General features: G+C 45.9%; 1 protein-coding gene across 2 annotated transcripts in view; it reads left to right on the top strand.

Annotated features, from left to right (window-relative positions):
• Nucleotides 1-1,184: 1,184 nt before the first annotated feature.
• The window catches only part of DRAM1 (DNA damage regulated autophagy modulator 1), an 88,184-nt gene continuing 79,441 nt past the window's right edge, over nt 1,185-9,927 (top strand). The window contains exon 1 of one of the 2 annotated variants that reach the window (XM_032646076.1): nt 1,185-2,049. In XM_032646076.1, the coding sequence (XP_032501967.1) occupies nt 1,919-2,049 (131 nt within the window). In that variant the 5' untranslated portion in view covers nt 1,185-1,918. The remainder of the gene's footprint in view (nt 2,050-9,927) is intronic. The other variant, XM_032646075.1, reaches the window with a different exon arrangement.

The raw sequence follows: 9,927 nt of genomic DNA, 5'->3' as shown, positions 1-9,927 counted from the left end.
CCACAGGCTCAGTGATTTCCTGAAATACAATTCTGTCCATGTTCCTGTTTCCTCACTACCAAAACCAAAACCAAACAAATAAGGTTCTTTTTTTTTGTACATTTTTAGTTTTTTAAAAAATTTTTTATTTTATTTCTTTTTATACAGCAGGTTCTTATTAGTTATCCATTTTATACATATTAGTGTATATATGTTAATCCCAGTCTCCCAGTTCATCCCACCACCACCACCACACACCCGCCACTTTCCCCCCTTGGTGTCCATACGTTCAAACAAATAAGATTCTTAGCAGGGCTCAGGTGATGTGGCCTCTTTGCCCACCTCTCCATTCCCTGCCTTACACTAGCGTGCTTTTTTTTTTTTAAATGGTTTATTTATTCGGTTCGGCCACCGGCCATGTGGGATCCTCCCGGGCCAGGGATGAAACCCATGCCCCGTGCAGTGGAAGCCTGGAGTCCTAACCACTGGACTGCCATGGAAGTCCCCTAGGGTACTTCTCTAGGTCCAGAAAAACAGGCAATTCACCGTCTGTGCATTTTCTCCTGCTGTTTCCTTGGACTGGAATGGTAGTCTCACCTTTCTTTGCCTGAAGAGCAATGATTTACTTTAAAAACCTCTACTATCTGTCAGGAACACGTACCTGGCTCTTCATGCGAGCACTGGCCCCAGCCTCTCAGCTCTATTTTTTTTTAATCTATTTATTTAATATTCCATACAATGTATTTTATTTTGACATGTCAGTCTCCTAGACCCCATGTAACTATTTAATCTTTGTGTCCTGTCCTCCAGCAGGAGGACAGGACACTCAAGAAATGTTAAGGTGGCTAAAACAAACCCACGTTTGGTTACCAATGACCAGTGACCTCACATACCTTGGGCTCAGAATCCCTAAACTGTATCTCAAAATCACTGTGCCGGCCAGCGCCTTCAGAACACGAATCCCTTTCACAGGGTTTGAAAGGTATCAAGTCCCCATTACTCATCTTAGGTCATGGCTCCAAGCCTGGGCCAACCCTGATCCGTTAGAGAAACAGAAACCTAACTTCTAGGAAAGAAGAGTCCGCTGTGCGGGGTGGAGGGGGGATTGGGGCGGGGCAGGGGGGAAGCAGCACTGTGGGCAGCACCGGGGCCGTCCAGGCTCGGCCAGAGCTCACCCCCGGCCCTCGCAAACACCCGCCTATACACTCCCTCGGTTTTCAGGTGGACACCATCCACGTGGGTGCCGCATCCGTGCCCCGTGTCCTGGCGAACGTCACCGAACACTTCTGCCCGGACCCCGGCAGCCGGGGCAGCAGCAGCCGTCGCAGTGCGGCGGGATGGGGTGGATGTCACCACGCGCGGGCGGCGGGACCACGGAGAGGAAGCCGTCGGGGTTCGAGGCCCGGCACCCCGGAAACCCCGAGGGAAAGAGGGGCCGGGAGGCGTTGATCCGTTTCCCCGGAGTTGCGCAAGGGCAAGGGCGGCGTGGCGGGCTGGGACCGTCTGGGCGGGCATTCCCGCCGCTGCCCCCGCCTGGAGGCCGAACCAAAAGCGAAAGGAGCCGGTCCCCCCCCTCCGCCCCCCGCCCCGCGGTCCCGCAGCCCCGGCGTCGCGTTCGCTGGGAGGTCGCCGCGCGCCTGCAAGTCGGCTGGGCCGCCGCTTTGTGACTTCACTCATTTCGCAACGAGCCCGGGCCGCCCGCGCCCCACCCACCCCCGCGCCGCCGCCTCGCAGCCCGCCGCCTCTCTCCGCGCTTCCCCTACCTCCGGGGCCGGGCCTGCCCAGCCGTCGCGGAGCCTCCCGCCCGGCCGCCCGTGGCTGTTCGCGCCGTGGCCGCCGCGCCGCGGGTCGGCACGTGCGCGGCCCCCGCCTCCCAGCAGCGCAGAGCAGCCCCCCGTTCCGGGCCCGCAGAGCGCAGCGCCCTCCTGGTGGCGGCGCGATGCTGTGCTTCCTGAGGGGAATGGCCCTCATCCCCTTCCTCCTGGTGACCTGGTCGTCCGCCGCCTTCATCATCTCCTACGTGGTCGCCGTGCTCTCCGGGCACGTCAACCCCTTCCTCCCCTACATCAGGTGAGGAGCCGGGTGGGAGGCAGGACGCGGGACGGGGCAGAGGCACCGCGGGGGAGCACTGCTGATGCGGAGGGAAGGGGTCCAGACCCAGCTGGGGCGTCTTGCAGAAAGATGGAGCACTGACGACCAGGAGGGGGCGCTCCTGGGAGGTACAGGGAGGCAGGGGGTAGGAGCCGAGCAGTTCTGATTTTACCCCGAACACTGAGCAGAGTGGCGTCAGGAGCCATGGAGGATGCACAGGAGAACTTTGAGACTGGGTATGGGACAGAATCTCTGGAAGACGCTTTGGCGTTATTGAAACAAGGATGGATCCTGTTGGATGCCACTCATTGAATGTGTAAGAGGCAGATCCAGGTGTACGCTAGAACAGCTCACGTATTTCACTCCTGCTTCCCAACGTCCTCGTGAAGTGGCTGCCTGGCTCATTTTTCTTGCAAGGAAACTAAGTTTAACCTATGTTGAAATTCATCAGTGTGACACTGATGTCACAGCTAAGACATGGTGGGAGCAGAACTCACGCCCAGATTCATTCCCATGCCAGAAGCAACACCATGCTACCTCTGGTAGTGGCGTTTGGAAGACGCTTTAAGCTCTCTTGGATGGAGCTGCCCAAGATCCCTCTGGGTACTGGGCCTTCAAATTGTCAACGGTTGGTGACATCTCTTGTGTTGTCATTATACCATTTCATCTTTCATGAGTTTTGGCCTCTACCTTTCTTTAATTTTTTTAAAATAAATTTATTTATTTATGGCTGCATTGGGTCTTCGTGGCTGCGCATGGGCTTTCTCTAGTCGTGGTGAGCGGAGGCTCTTCTTTGTTGTGGTGTGCGGGCTCAGTAGTTGTGGCTCGCAAGATCTAGAGCGCAGGCTCGGTAGTTGTGGCGCACAGGCCTAGTTGCTCTATGGCATGTGGGATCTTCCCGAACCAGGGCTCGAACCCGTGTCTCCTGAATTGGCAGGGGGATTCTTAACCACTGCGCCACCAGGGACGTCTGGCCTCTACCTTTCTTGAGAGTCACTTTATCAGTGCCCAGGACATGCGTCTGGATCCTCTTCATGTGGCTCCCAGCTCTGCGCCTTGACTGTGGTAATGGCGTTCCTTAAACATTTGAAGAATCCATCTTTATCCAAGTGGTGTGACCGCTCTGGGTCTGTATTGATTGGTGAGGGCATTATAAAGTTGGTGACACCCAAGGTTACTGCTTAATTATTGTAGGGATTGTAGAGATTATAGAGGTTGTAGGGCCTCTTCTTTTTGCAGCCATTCTGCCTGGTGAGCAATGCTCTATAATCTTTTTTGTAGGCGAGAAAGGGCAAACGAAGTGAAGCAAGAGGGGACTACAGTTTAAAGATGCAAGGAAGCAAGTGATATGCAGAATAGTACACAGAACGAAATCTGTAGTAATGGTGGTGGTTTTGCCCACGCAAGATGAGGCGTCCCATGCATCGAGGAAACTTTCCCATCAGGCGTGGTGCCCCTGCAGAAACCTCGGCTTGGTTTCTCATGGCTCGTCTCTGTCCCAAGTGCCATTGTCTTGCTTCTCTTGTATCTGAAGTGGGATAGATCCTCTTAGACTGATGTTAAAAGCAAGAGTTCACTCCCGGTAATGCGTTTTATTGAGTAAATAGCAGCTGTGTTTGTTGTCAGTTTGAAGGTCAGGGGTTAGGTAGTATTTGGTACACATTGGCTAGGCGATCAGAGGCAGGGTTTGAGTCTTTGTAGAGGTGTCTGATGTAGTTGTGATTAATACCACCTCCAGGTGAGCTACTAGACATTCAGAAATGGTGAAATGAGCTGACAGGACCAACTACTTGTAAGATGCTCAAATCACAGACATTCCAAGGAAGAGGTTTTAAAATTAGCAAGGAAAGGAAACTTTCAGGAAAAAGTGGAATAACAGGAGAAAAAGGCACGAGATTGTTCCCTTGCTGCCGGGAGCCTTCAGCCTACAAACACATGATTGCTTGCCTAAGTGTGCCTGGGGCCTTTAGGTTGTCTGCTCTGTCTGCCTACGTGGGTGGCTGGAGCACTGGATTGCCTCTGCCGCCTCCTAGAAAACTAAGTCATTGAGGCCAGGGCAAGGGCAAGATTAGAAGGGGAAGTTTCTGGACGTGATGGGATTAACTCCAGATTTATCCATTTGGCCCAGACCATACTTCTCTAACTCATCTCTGCTCTGATGCCTCCTCTTCTTCCTTACCCGCCCCCCCCCCACTTCCCTCCAGACTCCTTGGCCTCCTTCCTGGGTCTTGAGCATGTCAGGCACACCTCTTCCTCCTGGCCTCTGCACTGGCTATTACTCTGCCAGAATGTTCTTCCTTACCTCCTTCTTTGTTCAATTATCTCTGTGAGGCCTGCTCTGATGGCCCTATTTAACACTGCACCCTGACACCCCCATCCAGTCTTGTTCTCCATAGCACCTATTACCTTCTAACAAACTGTATGATTTACTTATTTATTACGCTGATCATCTGTCTTCCTTTGCTGGAATGTAACATCCATGAAGGCTCTCGATATTTGTTGAATTCATATGTCTTGGGTGCTCAACTGTGAGTATTGTTATTCTTCCCTCCAGGGCAGGGCAGAGCCCTTTAAGGAAGGCTCGGTAAAGTCACTGGTGGTTGGTCAGTGATCTGGACATATTTAGGGTGAGCACCCTTTAACGCGAAGGCATTGTTCAGCCAATCTGATGTTCTGATGTTTTTTAACAACGCTGAACACTTTAAGTAAGAGCCATTGCATTTTACAATTTTGTTTATTTATTTATCTTCCAGTTTTATTGAGCTATAATTGACATACAGCACTGTATACGTTAAAGGTGTACAGCATCACGAATTGACTCACACACGTCATGAAATGCTCATCACAATAAGTTTAGTGACTACCCATCATCTCATATAAATACAAAATAAATGTAGGGCTTCCCTGGTGGCGCAGTGGTTGAGAGTCCGCCTGCCTTTGCAGGGGACGCGGGATCGTGCCGCGGTCCGAGAAGATCCCACATGCCGCGGAGCGGCTGGGCCCGTGAGCCATGGCCGCTGAGCCTGCGCGTCCGGAGCCTGTGCTCCGCAACGGGAGAGGCCACAACAGCGAGAGGCCCGCGTACCGCAAAAAAATAAAATAAAATAAAATAAAATAAAATAACTAAATAAATGCAAAAGAACCTATTTTTTCCTTGTGATGAGAACTCTTAAGAATCACTGTCTTAACATACGGCAGTGTCCATTATGTTACTCGTGTTGTACGTGACATCCCTAGCACTTCCTTGTCTTGCAGCTGGAAGTTGGTACCTTTTGGATACCTTCATGTAACGTCCCCTCTCCCCACTCCCACCTCTGGTAACCACAAATCTGATCTTTTTCTGTTTGTTCTGGAAGTATAATTGACCTACAACACTTTGTTAGTTCCTGGTATACAACATAGTGATTCGGTATCTTTGTACACTAAAAAATGATCACCACTAGCCATTGCATTTTAAATAAGATCCAGAACTGTGGAAGAACCCCTTTGCAGTAGGACAATCAAATTCAGCTTTCTTATCAGATATTTTCTGATAACATTGTTATTCCTCAGTATTTTGGACAAGTGGGCCTATAGCTCTTAGACACATGAAAATATGCTCAATCTCATGAATGGAATAAAAATTCAAATTAAAACTCACTTTTGGGAATTCCCTGGTGGTCCAGTGATTAGGACTCCAGGCACTCACTGCCGAGGGCCTGGGTTCGATCCCTGGTTGGGGAACCAAAATCCCATAAGCTGCGCAGCCTGGCTGAAAACAAAACAAAACAAAAAAACTCACTTTTCATCTACTGGATTGGCAGAAACCCCAATGTTTGATAGCACATTCTCTTGGTGAGACTTTGGGGCAACAGGCTCCCGTACACTGCTGGTGGGAATGTGAAGTGATTCAATCTCTATGGAGGGACTTGAGCATTATTTATCAAAATGACACAAATACAATATCTAAAGTATATTCATAGCACGGCTTTTAGTAACAAAAGGTTGGAAACAATACAAATGTCCATCAGTAGAGGACTGGCTTAATAAATGATTTACCCAAGAATATCTCAAACGAAAGCTCTTTTTACATAGAATACTCTCTTTAGAATTTCATTACATTGTTACATGGAAAAAAGCAAGATGCAAACAAAATATACTACCATTGGGGAGGGGAATAATGTGTATCTGTATTTGCTTGCATGAAGAAACTAATAAAACTGGTTTATCTGTGTATGATGGAGGGAGGTGGCCATGGTCAGCAAGACCCTAGCTGATGGAAAAAAAGGGTGGAAATAAGACTTCTCCTGCCACACTTTAAAAAAATTAATCTTTTAATTTTAAGATAATTAGATTTACATGCAGTTATAAAAAAATAATACAGAAAGATCCCATGTATTTTTTTACCCAGTTTCTCCCAAAGGTAACATCTCTAAACTTGGCATTAACTTTTTATATGAATTTATTTTTTAGGCAAATGGATGTTTCCTATCAGAAAATTAAATTAGAAACATGGGGATTCAAACAGCCACCAAATTTAGCAAGTTGGAATAACATAGTGTGATGTTTCTGTATTATGAAACCATTAATGCAAGGATGTGAAAACCAAGGACAAATACAAATCAACCTCAAAGCATTAGTTTAGATTTTTACAGGGCCACGCTCATATTCTTTTTTTTTTTTTTTTTTTAGTTATTTATTTTTGGCTGCATTGGGTCTTCGTTGCTGTGCACAGGCTTTCTCTAGTTGTGGCGAGCAGAGACTACTCTTTGTTGCAGTGTGCAGACTTCTCATTGCAGTGGCTTCTCTTGTGGAGCATGGGCTCTAGGCGTGTGGGCTTCAGTAGTTGCAGCATGTGGACTCAGTAGTTGTGGCTTGTGGGCTCTAGAGCACAGGCTCAGTAGTTGTGGCTCACAGGCTCTAGAGCACAGGCTCAGCAGTTGTGGCCCACGGGCTTAGTTGTTCCGCTGCATGTGGGATCTTCCCAGACCAGGGCTCGAACCTGTGTCCCCTGCATTGGCACGCAGATTCTTAACCACTGCGCCACCAGGGAAGCCCTCTATCCACTTTAAAGACACCAAAACTGGAAATGAGATGATTCAGAGTAGATGTGGTTTTTATGCCAGGAGGACATACGGTGGACTCGTACTTATATAACAGCCTTGGCCCACATCAGCATGTAGGCAAATGAATGTTTGTACATTTGTATATTTGTGGTGTGTACATATCCATATAATTTTTTAATTATTTTTTTTTAGTTGAAGTGTAGTTGATTTACAATGTTGTGTGAAAGTGATTCAGTTATACATACGCCTATATCTCTATTTTTCAGATTCTTTTCCATTATAGGTTATTATTATAAGATATTAAATATAGTTCCTTGTGCTATACAGTAGGTCCTTGTTATTTATCTATTTTATATATATTAGTGTGTATCTGTTCATCCCAAACTCCTAATTTATCCCTCGCCCCCCAAATCCATATAATTTTTGATGGCTTCCTGCTTAAACCAACTCTTTTGATTACTAACTACACTGAATTTCAGGCAATGGTGACTTTTGCTTCCCTGTTCAGCTGCAACAATGGGATTCAGGATAATAAATAATAGGATAATGAGGTCTCTAGGTACAGAGTCACATATTCTCACATGATGTTAATGACATTTCAGTCTTTATAGTGCAGTGATTATTACCTCACAGTATCTAAGCCACAGTATCATAAGACGAAAAGGCAGGCATGCCATTTAAAACTTTGAGCTAGAAAAGTGTCATCCTTGAAATGGTAATTTATAGCATAGAAAGGATAATTTATAGCTTAATATTTTTATCAAAAAGCATTGCCCAAATTAGTTAATTCTATGAAAAACACAGTAAGAACATTGAAGATCCTAAACTTTTGCAGCTTGTAGCATTGTTTGGCTTCTGAGTCAACTGTAAATATATATAAGTTCTCCTCCATTTAAAGTTTTCATTGTCATTTAATTACATAAAATACTTATTTTTCTCACTGACTTAAACTTGTGAATGTTTTTCTTCTGCTAGTCCTACTTTTTAAAAGGCAGTAGAGTATCGCTCAGAAGTCTTGATGACGATTTTTAAACCTAAGTGCTCAATTTCAACTTAAAAAAGAGTGGTCCACTCAACAGTCCTCTTTCCCTGACAGTAATTGCATTTCAGTCCATCAAGAACATGCATTGTAGAGTCATAGCATGCCAAGGACAACTTACTAAGGTAATGGCTGCAGGAGGGATCACTGGTGTGAACCCGCTTGTAAGATAAACAGTTCTGTAAACTCACATGGAAATGATATTTTATCATAAAAGGAAAGAATATAGCACAGCAGAGGACAGTTCTGAACTGTGTCCATTGAAATTAGACAGCTCTAGATACATGGCTTGGCTTCCCCATTTACTATCTCTGTGACCTTGGGCAAGTTTCTTTTCTAAGACTCAGTTTCTTCATCTTTAAGATGATGATAAGTACTTTCCTTATAATATTCTGAAGACCAAATAAGATGAAAGCAAGTGTAAGTGCTGAGGAAATGTTTATTTTCCTTTTGTAATATTAGCAGCGATAGTCCAAGCAGGGATTATTTTTTTTAGAGACTCCCCTCAGAAAAAATTTCAGAATCTGACCGCTTCTGCCTCCCTCTTCATTACCATTCTGGTCCAAGCCACTGTCCTTTCTTGATAGACTACTGAAATCACTTCCTAAGTCTCCCTGGTCCATGCCTGCCCATCCATAGTCTTTTTGCAACATCCTTTAAAAACGTCAATCAACTTCATATCACTTCCCTGCTCTCAGCCCTCAGCGTCTTCCCATCATGTTTAGAGTAACATTCAGAGTCCTTACCATGACCCACGGGGCTCTCCATGACCCCCTCGCCCATGTGCACACAGGTCCTTGCTTACTCCCCTCCAGCCACACCTCCTTCCTTGCAGTTGCTCTAATATATTGCCACCTTCTGGCCTCTGACTTGGCTCTTCCCTCTGCTTGTAATTTTCCTGCCCAAATATTCATTCAGATCTCTGTTCAAGGACCCTCCCCAGATTACCCTGTCTCGAGTGGGTGGCTCATCTGTCTCTCTCTATCCTCTTATCCAGCTTGCCTCTTCCTCACAGCATTCATCACTCCTAGACGATTAAAAAAAATTTTTTTTTTAATTTATTTGTTTTTGACTGCATTGGGTCTTTGTTGCTGTACGAGGGCTTCTCATTGTGGTGGCTTCTCTTGTTGCAGAGCACGGGCTGTAGGCGCGCGGACTTCAGTAGTTGTGGCACATGGGCTTAGTTACTCCGCGGCAGGTGGGATCTTCCTAGACCAGGGTTCAGAACCCGTGTCCCCTGCACTGGCAGGTGGATTCTTAACCACTGTGCCACCAGGGAAGTCCCACTCCTAGACGATTTTTATTGCCCCCCACAGAATGTAATTCCACAAAGAAGGGGCTTTTTCTGTTTTACTTACCACTGCCTTCACCTTGCTACAAAATTGCCTGTTACATAGATGGCAATCAGTAACTAAACGTTGAATCAATGAATCTTTGAATTTTTTTGTTAGATACTAAGGTTCTCGAAGGTAGTGAATTACCTTTTCATCTTTGTATCCTCATCACCCGACACAGTTCCCAACACATAGGAGATGCTTAACAGTATTTAAAAAAATTTTTTTTACACTGAATTTAAAATTTAGTGTAAACGAACATTGAATACGAACATTGAAACTTTTTTTCACAAGTCTTTAAGGACAACTTAATCTTGTTATTCTATTCATGAAACTAATAGCTGTTTCAAGATAACAACAATTTGATTTTCTGATTAATAAATTAATATAGGTACTTAAGAAATTAATTTCCTCTAAACAATCAAATTTGATTACAAAA

The sequence above is a fragment of the Phocoena sinus genome, chromosome 10 (assembly GCF_008692025.1).
Source record: "Phocoena sinus isolate mPhoSin1 chromosome 10, mPhoSin1.pri, whole genome shotgun sequence".
Classification (NCBI taxonomy): domain Eukaryota; kingdom Metazoa; phylum Chordata; class Mammalia; order Artiodactyla; family Phocoenidae; genus Phocoena; species Phocoena sinus.
Note: the sequence above shows the minus strand (reverse complement) of the source record. Positions and strands in the feature narration are given on the sequence as shown.